This window comes from Microtus pennsylvanicus, chromosome 3 (genome assembly GCF_037038515.1).
Source record: "Microtus pennsylvanicus isolate mMicPen1 chromosome 3, mMicPen1.hap1, whole genome shotgun sequence".
Taxonomy (NCBI): domain Eukaryota; kingdom Metazoa; phylum Chordata; class Mammalia; order Rodentia; family Cricetidae; genus Microtus; species Microtus pennsylvanicus.
This window is the reverse complement of record NC_134581.1, coordinates 21,798,612-21,816,706: the sequence shown is the minus strand read 5'-3', so window position 1 is coordinate 21,816,706 and position 18,095 is coordinate 21,798,612. Positions and strand designations below refer to the sequence as shown.

Here is an 18,095-nt window from a genome sequence, read left to right as displayed (position 1 = left end):
GACCTTTTTTTTCCAAGGAGAACCGATTAACATTTCCTACGACTGGTGCCGCTCACAACATTCTGGGGGAAGCGATGGACCACATGGATCTTTAAGAACCTGTCTCGCTCTCCTCTTATTTGACTAATTTTATTTTGTGTATTCCTCCACACTCCTGTGGGAGCAGCAGACTAGTAAGTAATGAGTGTGAAATGGAAATGTGTGTGTGTTTACAAGGGCTGTACAAGTGTGAGGATGGCGCCCCGCCCCACGCAGTTCAGTGGTTGCTGATTCAGGGCTGTCACTGCCTGCGACTCTGTCCAAAGTGCTGGCTGCTGTGTTCATCCCTTCCAGCTAGATGCTTTCTTTGCTGGGCTGAATTTATAAACTTGAATGGGGAAGAGAAGTAATTGATGATTAGACAAATGACATATGGCTACAACTATGAATAATTCTTATCCCGGGCCCAGAATAGATCTCTACCTGCACCCTCAGTATCCCTCTAGCTCCAACCTCCATCTTACAGCCCCACAAGGCTGCTTCTACACAGAGAAGGGGCTCTGACCCACACTATCTTCCGCAGCAGTGAAGGAGCCCGAACACCTAGCTCTGGGCTGGACAAAGGAGGCTTTCTTTACTTACTCTGATGTCATCTGGGTGACCAGTTGGAGGGAGGTGAAGCCAGCAGTAAGGAAGCTGTCCCTGTACTGGACCATTTTGATGGCACTCAGCCAGTCATCCACGGTGGTAAAGGCCGTGAAGTCTGGGATAGAGCGGTCAAGCAGGGGTTGGGAAGGCCTGGCGAGACAGAGAGGAACAGGTGAACTCATAGCTAAAGAAAGGTGGCACTCCAGACTGGCCCTTCCCTCCTGGCACCACCTCTGAAGCTGAGGGCCAGTCCTCTACTTCTAGGAATTGTCACTGGTCAGTCAATGCCACAAACAGCTTGGTACAGTATTCAGTTGAAGGGAGGAGGACTGACTCCTCATCCAAAGATGCGGTTCTGTAAAAGATGTGCACAGCCTCACTAAATCTACGGGTAACAGTTTTCTTTTTCCTGATATCTGAAAAGCATGGCATGGAACAGCCAAGCAATGACCGCCCTTCTCTGAACAGACCCAAGGCAGATACACTGGGAATAGAACCAGCCATCTTGAGGCCAGCCATTTTGAGGCCAGCCATTTTGAGGTCAGCCATCTTGATGTCAGCCATTTTGAGGTCAGCCATCTTGATGTCAGCCATTTTGAGGCCAGCCATTTTGAGGCCAGCCATCTTGAGGCCAGCCATTTTGATGTCAGCCATTTTGAGGTCAGCCATCTTGATGTCAGCCATCTTGATGTCCCTCCAGTTTCACATCCAACTTCTCTCTAGGCCACAAGAGTTTACTTCCCATGTCTGCATGGCATTGCCCTCTTTAAGGTGCTCTTTGGAGCTCTCCTTTACAAGGTTCACACCGCAGTCAGATATACTTTGCGAAATGCAGAAATAATCCCATAAAAAGCTCTTTCCTTGGTTGTAACATATGCCAAACCCTCCGATAGCTGCTTACTGTCCTAAAAATGAAGATAATGCTCAATACACCCCAAGGACCCTGAGTGCCCTTACTTTTGCCCACCTCACTGGTTTCATCAACTTCATGCTTAGCTACTGGCCCTGAGCTTCTGACTTTCCTCACAGGCTAAGCACTTGCCCTTTGCCCCCATCCTGTCCATGCACTCTGGCCCTTCAGGTGGCATCTGCAAGAGCATCCACCAGATAGCTCTCGCTGCAACTGGGGGCATGATCTCTGGGAGCTCTGCACAGGACTCTGCTGTGTCTGCCATTAAGTGCTCAATTTTACATTTTTTTATGATCATTGGATCAATATCTGCTGGCCCTACATTATTTAAACCTCCACAACGGCAAGAACTACATCCTACTTGTTGTATAGAACCAGCGCTGGGTACAAAGACTGGCCTGTAGCCACCTACTACGTTTTGGTTGAAAAGAGAAATTAATAGATGAGTTCATGCAAATGTATCTAAGTGAAGCACCACAGACACTGGAGCTGACAGCTGCTTTGTGCATCCATTCATATCAAAAGAATCTGCCTTGTATTTTGTTTTTTTGTCTCACAGCAATTGGAGCTTTTATCTATCTAAGTTTTGGCAAAACCTTCAAGCCAAGAGCTACACTGGCCTAGACAATCAGTGCAGTTAACAAAGAGGTGCCTCTCAGACGTAAGATTATTTAGAAATGGTGCATCACCAGTCATATCAGATACAATCTACTAATACAGAGCCCAGTGCCGAGCCCACTGGCTGCCAACAGATGGCAGAAACCTGACCAGGTCTCAGAGTATCACATGAAATATATTTTAGAGGGAGGGAGGGAGGATAAAAAGAAGGCAAAAATCTGGGAATGTCTTCCATTAGTGGACAGTCTGTGCCAATCCAACTTTGCTCCCAACAGAGCAAAGGCTGCCAACCATGCCCTTGGCCATGATAACAACCACCTCTAGGTGTTATCCTGCTTCACTAGACTCACACAGCGGTGATGGTTGCCACAGTCTTGAGACTAGCTGGGTTCCGGATCATCTTGTCCAGGGTGTTGACGATCTCCGCAAAGCGGGGCCGGCTATTGCGGTCCTTCTGCCAACAGTCCAGCATGAGTTGGTGCAGGGCAGCTGGGCAGTCCATAGGAGGGGGCAGTCGGTAGTCCTGCTCTATGGCATTGATGACCTGTTGTGGCAAATGAGAATCATGTGACTAAGAAAGGTGTTACCAGCTAGACATAGCAAAGACGGAGTCTCCTCCAGCCAAGTTGGCACAGTTGCCCTCACTGGTTACCACTCATCTCTTACTATGTGATTTGCTCTGATCTTGGTCTCCCTACCTAGGAAGTAGGGACAAGATCTTGTCCCTATGTGTCCCCTGTACCTGTTATAAGGCCTGGTATAATTGAGTCTCTGTGAGTGTTTGTTTAAGAATAAGAAAGTCAGCGAACTGGAGAGGTGGTTCATTGGTTAAGAGCATTTGTGGTCTTCAGAAGACCCAGGTTTGGTTGCCAGTGCCAACACCAGGCAGCTCACATCCATTTGTGACTCCACTTCCATGGGATCTGATGCCCTTTTCTAGATCCTTCAGTTACTGCCTACCCATGGTGTACATACAGACAGACAAACTACACAAATACAAATGCAAAATTTAAATCGGTTTTAAGAATAGAAGGTAGGACCGGAGAGATGGCTCTGGTGGTAAAGAGTGTGGACAGTTTTTGGAGAGGAGTGGGTTTGATTCCCAGTAGCCATACTGTGCAGCTCACAGTGACCTGTAGCTCTAGAACTCCAGCTCCAGAGAGATTCAATGTTTCTAGTCTCTGAGAGCACCAGCACAACTGTGTGAACATGTGTGTGAGCATATGAACATGCATGTACACGAACGTGTGTGCATGCACACACACACACACACACACATACACACAGAAAAGGCATAGGAGCTAGGGATAGTGGTGCACAGTTGCAATTACAGCAATTTAAAGGTTGAAGTAGGAGGATTCTGAGTTCTGGGCTAGCCTGGGCTGTATAAGAAGACTTTATCTACAAAACAAAGAAAACAGAAGGTGCGGGGCTCAACTCTGCCTTCCTGAAAGCAGGAGGTAAACAGCAGTGACAGATGTGATGCAGAAACCTGGCGAACTGTTATTTATAGATATGTTCCCAAAGCCTGAGATGACCTCATTCTTTCAGTCCTGAAGGAAAAGGAAGGGAGAAGAATCAGCATTGCCGGTCCCACTCCATGCTCGGACCCCACAGATGCTCCCTGTGCAAGGCTACCCTGAACCTCCTGAGGCAGCAGCATGGGAAGAATGGGAGGTCATGGCAAACACACTTTCAGTGCGTTGACAACAGTCCCCAAAGCAAGATGGGACCACAAAGTGAGTGCAAACCTCTAATCCAGTGTGGGTGGTTTTCACTCCCTCTGCTGAAAAAAAAAAACTTTGCAAAACTTTCAGGACCTTTCAGCAGTTCATTTTTTCAGATTTGTGTGTGTTTTCACACTGTGCGTCTTAATTCTCAACTCATGAAAGTCAATTTTGCCTCCTATGCACTTTTTGTATTAGAAAAAAAATCATAAGCGACCCAAGTTCTAACCGTTGGATTCTATGAGGGCACATTTACAATACCACAGAAAGTCCGGAATCTAACACCAGCCTTTACAGTGATACGGTTGTTGAAATGAAAATAAGCTCACACTACCATATCAGGCAAAAGGGTGAGATGTCTAACTGTACAGCATAGTCTTACACTTTCATAAACAAACAAACAAACTGAGAGTCATAGCGAAACAGAGCCCCGCAACTGCACGACAACCTGGTCGGGTATCCACGGTGGGGTGAATTGCAGTCACTTCAGGGCAGGAGGAACAGGATGCTCTCTCTGTTTTCCATCTTGCTTGTTTGTATTTTATTGCCTATAATAATTGTACATTGATTTTATATTAAACAGGTGAAGCACCTTAAACAACAAAGGAAATTATTTGGAGTTCAGTGATTTTCTGGTATTTTTACCTCCATTGGAAAAAAATCAGATTAATTTCAACTGATTGTTCTTTTCATTCTGACCTTGTAAACTGGTCAAAAAGTGAACATCCTCAATCAGCTTATATTTTTACAGTTTGTATAGACGGTACATGCAGTGTGAGATGATGTTACCTGAGGTTATTAGAGGTAATCAGTGTATTATTTTTCCATTTACTATGGGGAAAAATGAACATCCACCGCACGTCGATGTCACTGCAATATAAAATGATGAGTGCCTGGGAACACTGTCTTTTGAAGACTGACTAATTTTTAGCTCCTCTAAGCTGTTTTCAGTCAAATTCCTTTGTATCCTCTTTGGAGGACATTATGACCCCATTTTCCCAGTGAGAAAATGGAGAAATAGGCAATGAAGCAATGTGCCTGAAACATAGGTGTGTAAAAGGCGGCAGCTAACACACATAGGATACCTGGCTTTAAGGTATCATCTATCTCTGGGGCCACAGCTGGAGCCTCTGAGGCATCCATAGGCTAAAACATGGTAGAGCTAAGCTAAGGGATCCATGAGAGCCAGTGACTGGGCATTGTTCTTATTAAGCTGGCTCATTGACACGTGCCATTTCTAAAGTCTTCTGAGCAACTGGACTGAGGGACACGGTGTCTCCATTCACTGTGGAGACAGGTGGAATTGTTCACTGAGTATTCAGAGTTGCTTTCTCTAGATCACCTAAGGTCAAACTAGGTGAGGTCAGCAGAAGGGGCTAGAACCCAAGTTCCCAGTGTCATGGGCTCCAAAGTCTTCTCTGCAGGGTAGCAAAAGGCATTTGTGTTCCTCTCAAGTCCTGGCACTACTGTATAAACCAATTTCCCCCACAAGCAAGTCAACCCCTCTCTCTGTCTCAGAGGCACAGCGTTGAGGAGCACTGCTTGAGGAGCACTTCACTGTGCTGCACTGTGGACCCAAGTACTCCACATAGGGCATCAAGAGGATGGGATCCACGGATGTACCAAATCTTCCACCCATGAGCTTTAGACTGAAGCAATGTAGCCATATTGATAATTGCCCTGGTAATTTTTTGTTTGTTTGGCTGGTTTTGCTTTTGTTTGTCATTTCCTCAATGTGTTTGGCATGCTTACCTGCTTTTGAAGAGACTATCAAACCATCTGGTGCTTCTGCCCCTCAGAAGGGTCAGTCAGGAGCAGAATGGCTACGTTGGTATGAGTACGACATGGGGTTGGAGGTGTTGGCCAGTGAATCTTGGGTGCAAATTCTACTTCTTATTATATGAAATCTAGGGATAGTCATTGGATGAGAAATTGCATAGTAGGATGCTTGAAAGGTGTAGTAATAGGAGCGGTGGGGCCTGGCACCTGGCCGCCTGCCACCGGCTAGCTTTACCCGAAATAACAACACACAAACTGTATTTATTTAAACACTGTTTGGCCCATTAGCTCTAGCCCTTACTGGCTAATTCTGATATCCTGATCAACCCATCTCTAATAAACTGTGCAGCACCGGTCTTACCAGGAAAGATTCAGCATGTCTGACCTGGCGGCTTGCTTCATCGCGTGCGTCTGCCCGGGAGAGGGGAGCATGGCCTCTGAGCTCACTTCCCTTCCTCCCAGCATTCTGTTCTGTTTACTCCTCCCACCTATGTTTTAACCTATGAGGCCAAGCAGTTTCTTTATTACTTAACCAATGACCTTCGTCCATCAGAAAGGCGAGAAGACACAGTGCGGGGGAACAGGTTGAACTCTGCACAGATGACTGACAGCAAGTCCTCATCATGTGGAGGGTGTTAATACCACCACCTCTTAGTGGACAATTTCGCAGCAAGTAGGGAGCCATTAGTGGCCATGTGGGAAGTCTAGGAAGGTAATGTTTGAAATCATCAAGCACATAGTAGGGATACATTGGGGCCATATCCCGTTGATCACCTTTTCCCATAGAGGATGACCATGGGAACTCTCTTCCCATATGTATGCTTACAAAGTGGGACTTCATCGGATATTTCTTCTAGATGATTCTTTTGCAATTACCCAAGTTGATACCCAAGCACTGATGCTTGTAAAGTCTTTATACTTTGTACAAGCTACATTTCTCATGGCTGAGAGTGGACAGAAGCAACTTAAGGCAGAGAGGAACCATTGTGGCTCACAAGTTCATGGAGTTAGGGTCCACTGTGGCAAGGAAGCCAAGACAGAGAGCAAGGTCAGCTGTTGCTTGGTACCTGCTTGAAACACAGTATCAACCAGGAAGCAGAGAATTTGAACCAAGTGTGAAAACACATGAACCTCTGAGAGACATTTCACATCCAAACTGTAATACTCTTCTTATGATTTAGATATGTCTGCAAAGGCCACATGTTCAAGGCTTGTTCAGTAGCCTATGGTGCTATAAGGAGATGCTATAACATTACTTCAGGAAGTGTCACCTAGCTAGAGAAAGCATACATCACTGAAGACATGCCCTCGAATGGGATATTGACAGCCTGCCTTCTCTTCCCCTTTCTTTTGCTTCCCGACTCTGTTAGCTGATGACCATCTTCCTCTGCTACATGGCACACCACCCTAACATTCCATCTCATAAAGTTCTCAAAGCCATGAAGTCAACCAACTGTGAATGACATGCCTAAAATAAAAATAAAATAAACCTTTTCTTTTGTAAAATCATTTCTCTCGGGTAATTTGTTACAGGAATGGAGAGCTGGCTCACACAACTCCCAGCTTTGAGGATAAAGATGCCTTGGTCATCCACTGGTATTTGGGGAGCATTCACCTGCTGGGCCTCATCTTTGAGGTGATTTTCATGGGGATATTTTATTCTCTTTTTAAAAATTTAGAACTTCTATAAATTTGTGTAGTGCATATAACTCATGGTTATTATTACAGTACTCTTAGATCAAACACATTGCTAGACCTCTATTAGGACTTGGGGATGATTCTCTGCCACCCTGCCTCATCTCATTTACAGATATGGAGAGTGGTATGGAGACACACTTAGCTCACATGTCTGACTGTGACAAATACAAGAGGCCATTTGGATTGTATGGGAAGACTTGGCCTAAGGCCAGGGCCTGGGATATTTTACCTAACAGGAATGAAGATCTATTGGGAGGACTTCTAAGTCCCTTCCTTGGCTCATAGCAGGGTGAGGTCTATGAATATTAAGAAGAGAGGAGTTCAAGGTCAGACTGGTCTATAGAGCAGAGTGAGTTCCAAGACAGCTAGGGCTATACAGAGAAACCCTGTCTCAAAAGGGTGGATATTAGAGCAAGATCAGACAGCACTTCAAGGGGGAAGACAGAGGGAGGTGTTGGGGTGGATGTGAGAAACAGTCTAGGCAATTTAGTCTGAGTCCACTATGCAGTCTGCAGTCCAGTGTGACTAAACACCTTAGGGCCTAACCAAAATGTTGAGCTCGGAGAGGGATTTGCTGTATGTACATGAGCCCAGAGATGGTGGGTGTGAGGTTGGTTGGACACAGGAGCCTGTAGGAAGTCTCAAGCATTTTCTGGTGTTATATGAGGGGACTGTAGCCTCTCTGGAAAGTGAGCGAAGTCCTTCCCTCAAATTCTGACTTGAGTTCTTGGCTGTGCCCGAAATCCCATTTCCTGTTAGCGAGCCAGAGGCAGGCAGTACCTACTCGACCCTGAACTGGGAAGAGTGAAGTGGAGGAGCGGAGTGCAGCACAGGAACCAGGGCACAGTGGGTTAAGTTGAGCTCTGATGTTTCAGTGAAACTGCAGCTCCTCTCCACAGACAATGTCACTCTCATTATCTCTGTCAATCAGATCCAAGCAGCAGAAGTTCCAAGCTGCTCTCTCTGGCTGACAAACTCTCTGTACATGTTCAAAGACCTTCCTGGGCTCCAGAAGCCCAATTACCAGCACTCCGACTTGCCTCTGCAATTCTCTTCCTTCAAGCCTTTTCAATTGTCATCTGTAAAATCCTTCACCACCGCCACCTCCCTGCTTTCTGATGAGTGTGACTGTAGCCCAGCCTCAGGGAGCCCCTCCTGACTCTCCCCCAGGCCAGGTCCCAGGGGCTTTCTGAATGAGCATGATGTCACCTCCTGTGCCCATTAGGAGCAGAATAGCACTTGGGACAAGGCTTAGAGGCTTTATTTTGGAAAAATATAACAAAATGAGAATTATTGACTATTTTGCAGATGTTCATATTCCCTCTGAGTCTCTACTCAAACATCAAATATCCAGAAAGCTTCCTCCCTCCTCCTAAAGGCTCCCCAAACCCTCTGTATATGCCACTGGACTGTAAACCCTTCAAGAGGAGGATCAGCAAGTGCGTTGTTTTGGTCGCCATTAGCATGAGCTGACTGTGTTGAATGAATGATTGGGGAATTCTCGAAACCCAATGTCAGAAACCTCCATTTATTTTCAGCACAGGTGAATGCATTGCCTGAGAATATCTCAAGTGTCAAATCTTGCTTGTTGGTTTTGTAATCCATTCTATGTGAGCTGAATTGTTCTTTATCGGATTAAGGTCTCTGGGTGGGGACAAGATGGGTCTGCTTTGTCTGGCGAGCAGTTTTCACTTAGACAGTATAGATGGAAGCCGTGCGCAGCCGATTTCATAAAAGCAGCCTAGTGCCTGTCAGCTCCGGCACTTACTGATTGGACACACTACAGGAACAGAGGCGAGGCGTGGCTAATCACAGATAATAGAGGACCTAGTCGCCACACGGTTGGCATCAGGACCTGGTTAAGGACGTCGTCATTTCGTCGGCTCTGAACTGAAGGACTCTGCACACGCCAGCACCAAATACCATTCCACAATCACCCTAGGTCCTTTTCTTATAATTTTGCTGGGAAACTACCACCGTTCTCTGTCTTCTGAGAAAACCCATAAAGACTGTCTGGGGGCAGCTTTCACAAGCTGAAGAGTGCCTCAGAGGCCACCGAGGCATAGACGTGCTTACAGTGTGACTGTAGGAGCCGAATGAATTGGATCTATACTGGGGACAGCCCTGTCCCCTCCAGTCTAGAACCTTGGAAAGAAAAGAACTGTCCCCATGAAGGTGGGAAGGGAAAACAGGAGACACACATGCAGGCTTTGCAAGTTGCAAGTTTCTGGGCACCAAGCAGAGAATGGGCATTTGAAACACAGAAAAGGAGTGATATGGGAGGAAATATCTCATGTCAAAGGTGGCATTAAAATCCAGGCAAGACTTTTGATTGGAATCTTATCAGACCCAAGTACCTTCAAAAATTTCATTGTTCTTTACTAGGAAGCAAATTTCCCATTTGAAAGAACATCACCCAAATGTCTCTACTTAGAGCATCTTTAGTGGCTTCTTCCTTCCGTTCTCATCCTCTCTGTGGAGTGCAGCCTGGAGGGAGGTTGGTGGCCTCCCCATAGACAGGGGTCCTGTGTCTACAGCCTGCCTGAAGTTGACCACCTTGGGATGCTTTCTCAGCATCTTCTTTGCTGATATTAGCACAGGCCAAACAAGACTGGGTTCTCAGGGAAGAAGGGTTCCTTATGCTGCTTCTCTTTAAGCTGATGGTAAAAGTTGCAGAAACATGGAAACCTTGGCACTCACAGCATGAGGTCTACATGGATGAGTGTTTACGACAGTTAGATGTGGCTGATACTTACATCTTGATTGGACATATCCCAGTAGGGTCTCTCTCCAAATGACATGACTTCCCACATGACAATCCCATAGCTCCAGACATCGCTGGCTGACGTAAACTTGCGGTAGGCGATAGCCTCTGGAGCTGTCCATCTCACGGGGATCTTTCCTCCCTAAAGAAGGAGAAACCAAAGTTGGTCCAAATAAGTAAAACAAAAAAAGGCACACATCTTACTCCATACCATACCCTACATTGTTTCAGCCTGTGAATCAGGGTAACCAAGAAACTCCGTGACTGATAAATAAGAAACATTGAGGGAGGTCTACTTAGAGGAGCTTTGGGGGACCAATGGGGCCTTTACTAGCCCCATGGGCACTCCACACATGAAGGGGATGGCAACGATGAGATTCCATCACCCCACCCTGATACCCTGCACTGATTTTTACCACTAGTGCCAGGTAAGGGGGTGGGAGGAGAGAGTACAACAGTTCTAAACTCACTAGCACCACATCAGATTGGCTACCCAATGGTTGTCATTGTCTCATGTCAATGCAAACATCACAGACTTGGATCAAGAGGAAACACAATGAACCTAAAGGAGAGCTGGGGCATAAGCTCTGGGGACCCTCCTACCAAAAAGTCACCCCAGCTGTACCTCTGCCCCTATTGGCATTGTGCTCGATCCCAGAGGGAAGATTTTTCTAGTTCCACGTGCTGCTTACAGCCCTGGGCTGCACTGGGTGTGAGGGGTCCTGGTCTGTCTGCTTGCTGGTCACCCCAGCAGTTCTTCAGCAGAGGTCGGGATCTGGGAGATAAGAGATCCTATTCTCAAAGGGCTGATCTGTTTGTTTGTTTGTTTGTTTGTTTTACCTCTTTTCTTGTCTTGAGAATTACGCTGGATGTGTCTAACTGGTTTTGTCTTTAGCCCTTAGCTCACCTCTAGACCTGATCAGCACTGCTAACCTAAAAGCTAAAATCTGTCTTTGCCAAACATCACTTAGCCAGCGCATGAGCAAACAGCATCTGCTCTTTATGGGCCCTCTTTGAGGAAGACCTGGGGTCTCAGAGAGTAGCTTCCTGGAGAGTATACAAACGTCATCACGGCGCACAGACAGTGGGGAGGCAGACCAGAAACTCAAAATGTATTTAATGCAGTTGAAAAAGGAGGAGGGTAAGGATGCAGGTTAGCTGTAGGGGTTCTGAAAATTGGGGTACCTGTTTGGACACCAGAACTGGTTTTTTCTGCCTATGGGGCCAGGCCAAATACCCAACCTCTCTGAGCACCTGGTCATGAGCACCTGTAGAGTTTGGCCCCCATGTGTCATAAGCAGCTGCTCTTCCTATAGGTCTGATGCCACACTGCCTGTGTGTTAACTGGTATTTTCACTAGAGAGCAAGTTGTTGATTGACCAGACAGACTTGCTGTGGAAGGGATATCCAGACCAACAGCAGGAAAGAACTCAAGCAATCTGGCCTAGCCAAGGCCAGAGATTCCTCAGAAGGAATCAGAGGGCAGTGAGGGTGGGACAGAAAGCGCTAAGTATGGCTTGTCCTGCACACACACCAACTGACTTAGTGTTAATGTGAGCTACGTCAAGCTATCACCCAAACACATCCTTTCCTAGGACAATGTGATCCTCTTTCTCTACTCATCATCCCAAACACCAGTATCTCACCGTTCTGTGCCTGGGCAGTGAATGGCTCCGTTATCCCTGAAACTAAGGGAATCAGGCAAGGGCAGGCTACACCAGGGAGCAACAGAGCCCACTTTCTTTCCTCTCAGGGCTCATGCTTCTTCTGTAGGAGCTAACTTTTATACTGGGCACTCTTGCAATCCATTTGAATCACCAAAATCTATGGTAGAGTTTGGCAGAAATGCCTCAAAGGTGTTTAAATGGTTAATCTACAGGACAGGGGAAGAAGAAACAGTGGACAGCAAAATGGATTTTTGTCTGTTTCCTCTCCAGGGCTGGGAGGAAGAAAGGCCGCCTGGCCTGGACCTCCCCAAACACATGGCCCATGCTCTTCAAGGAAGACACTCCTGATTTCCCCTGGGGATTCTGGCAGGCTTTTGTGGTGGGAGATGTCCTCAGCTCAAATGCCAGAAACATGACAAATGTCTCGAGGACGGGTTTAGGCTGCCCTGCAAGGGATGCTCTGTCCTCACCATCCCCAGAACATGAATGCATTTACTGGCTTTACCAATATGGTACCCATGACTGGGAAGAGAGGTAGAAAATTTATCAGATGAATAAATAACTGCCAAACATAAAAACATCAGCAGGTGGTAGCACAGAGACCCTTGTTCTATGTTGTCCATGAGGGAGGGTCCATTGAAACACCATGAGATAGCCTGGGCTTCTCCAAAGAAAAAGTGGGCTTGCTTTTTCAAATTACTTGGGTTCGGCCAGGGCAATAGGTCGGGCAGTAAAGTGCTTCTCTTATAACCACAAGGACCCAAGTTTGATCCCCAGAACCAATATAAAGAAGGCCAGGAGTGGTAGTGGGTGCTTGTAAAAGCAATACTGGAGACTGGCATATGCCTGGGGCTCATGGCTGGCCAGTCTAGCCTACTTGGTGAGCTCTAGACCAATGACAGACCCTGCATCAACACATACTGTAGACAACACCTGAGTTAAGTGTGGTAAGAGAGAACGGGAAGTGTATGTGTATGTGAGTGTGTGTGTGTGTGTGTGTGTGTGTGAGAGAGAGAGAGAGAGAGAGAGAGAGAGAGAGAGAGAGAGACAGAGAGACAGAGAGACCGAGAGAAATGACCGTGAGAGAGAGAGAGAGAAAGAGAGAGAGAGAGAGACAGAGAGAGAGACAGAGAGAGAGACAGAGAGAAATGACTGTTCGTGTGTGTGTGAGAGAGAGAGAGAGAGAGACAGAGAGAGAGAGAGAGAAAGAGAGAGAGAGAGAGAGACTGAGAGAGAGTTCAAGACTGAGAGAAAGACTAGGTAGAGAGAGTCCATAAGTAAACGGGACTTGGGGCTTGCTTATCTTGTCCACGGGGGAGGGGCTTATCTTTTGTGTGTGTTTGTTGGGGAGGAGTGAGGGATAAAAGAGTAGTTCTGAATTTCAAAGAGATGGTTTGGGAGTCTGGAAGTGTCCTCCTCTGCCAAATCTGGAGCAGACCCCAGGGGCTGTCAGCGACAGCTGTTGAGTTGCTCCCTCTTGCATGTAAAGCGGCAGTGCCAGGACCGCTGGTGGGGAGCCTCGAGCCCTCCTGCCACCTTGCACTGTTGGGCTTCACTGAACATGGAGTTTGGCCTGTCACCACGACTCCCTCCTTCTCAGCAGGTGCCTGGGCCTTCCAGAAGAGCCACCCTGGACAAGTAAGTGGCAGCTTGTCATGGCTAGCGTTTCTCCTTGGCTGAAAAACCAGGGATGCACTGACCTCTGAGGCAAAACAAAGGGAAACATGAAGTTAGGGAAGCATGCGGTGGGTGCCTGCCCTCCTGAAAATCTTGCATTTCCCTTCTATTTTTTTAAACACCGCAGAGGCGACATTGATTTCTGATGCTCATCAGTAATTACAGTGATGGTTATGATTACTTAACTTGTCTTCAATTATGTGACAGAAAATCTACTAGGTTAGAGGATGCTGACCAGCCCCATGAGGGGACCAAAGAGAAAGGAGGTGGACAACCCTGCAGCAGGCGGGGCGTGCACAAGCCAGCAAGGTCTTACTGCTAGAAGAGGAAATCTGGACCAGAAGCCAAGGCCAGTGCATCCACATGTCTGCAATGTGTTGCCAAGGTCTCTTACTCTCCATTGTAGGCATTCAGAAAGGGGCACAGATGAACGGTAACTTCCTCTATTGGATGGTGGGTAACACAAAAGAATTCTTGTTGTGCTGAAGAATGGATAGGTTCACTAGAAAGAAATCAGCATCCTGTGGACAGAGAAAGACTACAGAGACACTTGACTCTGGACCAGCCTTTGCACAGTACCCTGAATCGCTTCCCCAGGGATGCTGAGAGCGCAGGTCTGTGCTTTGCAGACAATGATATAATAGTCCTGTTCCTCTTTGCTGTGACCAAATACCCGAGAGAAACAAGTTCCCAGAGGGATTGTTTATTCTGGCTCAGAGCTATAGAGCTGTTGATCTCTGATGGTGAGGAGAAGCCGAGAGAACAGCCACTTCATGGCAGTCAGGAAACAGAGCAGGAGGCACACAGGAAGGGGCCAGGGTAAGGAACAACTTCCAGTTGTCAACTTCCTTCAATTAGGTCCCACGAGACAGGCATTTACACAGTACTCACTCTGTCCCATGTCCTACCCAGGGAACATGGTAGTGACGAGACTCAACTTCTACTTCAAGAAGCAAAGCTTATCCCAGTCAGTACATTGTCTTGTCACAATGAGGATAAGGACAGTACACACCCTTTGTCCTCTAATCCAGCCTATTGGGGAGTTTCCTAGGCTCCACTCTGGTCTCAGGGCTCATCCTCCGATGAATCCTCATTTTAGACAAGTTTCTGGGTGACTGGCATGGTCAGCATATCTCTCTCCACCATATTCTGTGAAACACAGTCTCTTTGGGACTGTGGAGGAATCCAGGCACTAACGAATATCCACCATGGTGGTCATAGGCTTGTTCACAGAGTACTGGAATCAGAGCGCAGACCGTTCTTAGGGTTTGGGAGTGATAGGTATATGACAAGAATGTCACACAGTGAAACTGAATTTCATAAGTGCACGGCCCCAGGTGGTTTATAGCATAGAAAATATGTGGGAATTTTAAGGGGCCAGGTGTATAACCCAGGAAGCATGTTATTGTTATCATTAAACAAGGACCTACTAAGAGTTATGAGTTGGATCATGTCACCCACAAGAAGATATGTCCACCCTCTAACCAGTCATTGTGACATTAGGGTCCAGGGGATATAACCAAGTTAAGATGAGGTCACCTGCATTGGAACTGTCCCTAAATGTAAAGCTGGCTTCTTTATAGGAAGGTCAAGCTCATGTATGGCAGCACAAAGGGGTGGTCACCTTTGAAGACGGAGGAGGCAGAGATGCGGATGACCACGTAAGGAACAGGCGGAATGAGAGGGGAGGAGATTCCTCTCTGTGGCCTTCAGATGGAGCTTGGCCCTGACTAAATGGGAACCTTGGCCTTGCAGACTGCACAGTTGAGACACTGAATTCCTGTGATTTAAAGTCTACTTATTGAAATTCTCCTTCCTTACAGCCACTGCAGAGAGCCCTTGCCTGAACTACACACAGCTGTAGTTCAGCTCTGACAAGACACTGCCATTAGAGAGTGGTGGGACTCGGGAATGAGGGAGGGTTCTGCTGATACTTCATACCAAAGCTTAATTAATCTTGGGCCCCAGCAGTATCTACTCACAGATGTTTATCAGACCCAGCCACGGTCCACACCATGGAAGGCTCTTCTCTAGTATGCAGCAGAGTCCCCGAACCTAGTGGCAACTTCAGCCAAGAGGGCCATGCTAGACATACCCAACACTGAAGGCAAAGCCAACACTCCTCTCCATGTCCAGGTGGCCTAGCCCAGTAGTTCTCAAGTTTGTCTGCCCTCTGTAACCGCTCAGTGGAAGTCTTTATCGTCTTTATAAGCTGGGACAGTTAATCCCAGGTACCTTCCTTGAGTAGAATTTCTGGGTGTGATGTCCAAGGATTGGGAGGTTTAACAGGAATCTGAATTAGAAAATACTCACTGGTAGGTGGTTCTTCTATGTAGACATAAGTTGCCTCTGAGACCGCAGAAGGGGGTGTCAGCCTTGGTTAGCAATGTCTGTAGTGGGCGTGGGGACAGGTGGCTATGCGTGCATGGCATGCCTTTGCTAATACTGCACTAACTCTCACATGGTCTTAAGATGCTGAAAAAGGGACAGAGGGCAAACTTGCCTTGCATGTCGAGAGTCCCTCTAGAGTGGGCAGATTGAACACACCCCTTGGGGCAGTGACCATCCTGACTGGAGATGACCAGCCTGGACGAGGCAGCCACCCATGAAAACAGCTCTGTGCAGACCTGTGTCGACAAGTTGGGGCGCAGATGGGTCCTGTCTCCAAAGCACATCTATGTGGCACACCCCCCTTCTGTTCCTGAGTCTGCTACTCTGGCCCAAAAGATCTGAAAAGAGCCTAAGGGCTAAATAAGAAGAATATTTCAGAATGAATTGCCGGTTTCAAAGGCACCGGCAAGCAAGCACACCAATCCATTTTCCTCAGCCTAACAAGTCAAGTGATTCTTTCTCCCCTAGATAAGACAAGAATCAGTCGAGGACAGGAAGTTTCTGCTTAAAGGCCTCTGTTCCCTCCCAGCTCCTAACAGCCAGTGGAAACAGCGCCTCCTGGCTGTTGAATTGCAATTGAACCTAAGTGACAAAGAGGAGCTTCCTAGGATGGCCGGAATTTGCAGGGGAAAGGTCTCTCCACCTTTGGAGGGAGCTCATCTGGCCCCGCTGCCACCTTCATTCTAGAAGTCAGGCTCTTGTTAGAGACACTGTAGTTTATTTCCCTGCTAAGGATTATAATGCAACATACAGAGAAGAAGGACTCAATGAGCTGGCGGCTGGCTGCTGGGACAGGCGAGCTTCTGGGAGGGTGTTCTCATTTGTCTTGCAAATAACACACACAAGCAGCCAAAGAGAAGTCTGGGAGAAAAGACAATCCAGAAAAAGACACCCGGCCTTGGTGACTGCAGAAGAAATTGTTTCTAAACAGAATGTTTTTCAAAGCTTTTCTTGAAGCATTAGCTGCGCCTGCAAAATGAATGACACAATGTATTTCATACAAGTAATAAAATATGTGATTTGAATAACTACAAATGAAAAGATTTACAGTCGGTGGGCTCCCGGCTGCCTCTCCCCTGAGCTTTGTGCGTGCCGAAGCCCTTCTGCAAGATGCAGCAAAAGGTAATTGCAGCCCAAACATCATTTCCCAGCAGCTAGAGAAAGGCCTATTTGGACATAAATTAACTAAAAATATGCGAGTGATAGTGTGTATTTCATGTGTGAAGAACAGAAAGGCCACTTGGTGACGTTTCCGACTGGCGGAAAAAAATCCCAGTTCCAAACGAAACAGATGAAACAGAAGCCATTTCTCTGCAGCCCAGTGACAGGAAAACAGCTGGCTTTTATTACCCACCCCCAAAGCAGCCCCCGCTGCTCGATCATTATTATCTCCCATCATTCAGCACTTCTTGAGTTTACAATTAAAAGTAAAGAATGGAGAGATGAGGGGTAAACGGGTCCAAAGCTGCCGCCATTCATTTGACAAGCACATAGGTTACTACTGCCTTCCTGCTGGCCTGGATCAGTAGAACAGAGGAAGAAACGTGGCTTCTGCCCTGAAGAGGGCACCGTCCAGGGAAGCCAGCAATGTGGGCTCAGGGATGGTGATGTAGGCAGGTGCTCTTCTGCATGGGACCCTAAAGCTGGGCGTGCTGTCAGTGATTCTGAAGGGCCATCTTGGGTGAACGGGATGAAATGGATCTAGATTCTCTGCGTTTTGCCTTCACAGATAGAATGTTTGCTGATAACCCAGGGAGGGATCTAGACATCCATCAGGGATCTAGTAAGCAGGTCTGGATTCCCCTGCTATGGAAACCAAACACCTTCATTTAGTGGTCAGGGACCATGAGCCTCTAGGCCCTTTAGATGGCAGGCGGGAGTGGAGAATCAGGAAGCAGGGAACAGGCAAGGTTGAAAAGAGGTTTTCCGCTCACCCGGAAGTCATAGCCACCGTCATCACTGCTTCTCGGAACCTGCAGGGACTTGAGCTTATTCCTGGAGCTCAACTAACCCATTTGCTCCCTGCTGCTTTCCCCAGCTCCAGCCCCCTGGAAGCAGCTACAGCCCATCACTATCTGCAGACAGACCATTTGTTGCACCTCCAAACCTCAACTTGTCCACAGCTTCTTGGGAGCTCTTGCTACATCCTCCTACCTCCAGATCTGTGTTTCCCTGACAACACTTGTCACCCCCTCCCATTCTATTCCATTTCTACTTCTGTGCGAGGAGGGCACTGG

At 47.2% G+C, this 18,095-nt stretch overlaps 1 protein-coding gene across 1 annotated transcript in view; it reads right to left on the bottom strand.

Annotated features, from left to right (window-relative positions):
• Ephb1 (EPH receptor B1) overlaps nt 1–18,095 on the bottom strand; it is a 436,566-nt gene that overhangs the window by 4,900 nt on the left and 413,571 nt on the right. Inside the window, exons 13-15 of the mRNA XM_075964864.1 lie at nt 10,116–10,265; nt 2,506–2,699; nt 622–777 (exon numbers count right to left, since the gene is read on the bottom strand). Coding sequence (XP_075820979.1) covers nt 622–777; nt 2,506–2,699; nt 10,116–10,265 — 500 coding nt within the window. The remainder of the gene's footprint in view (nt 1–621; nt 778–2,505; nt 2,700–10,115; nt 10,266–18,095) is intronic.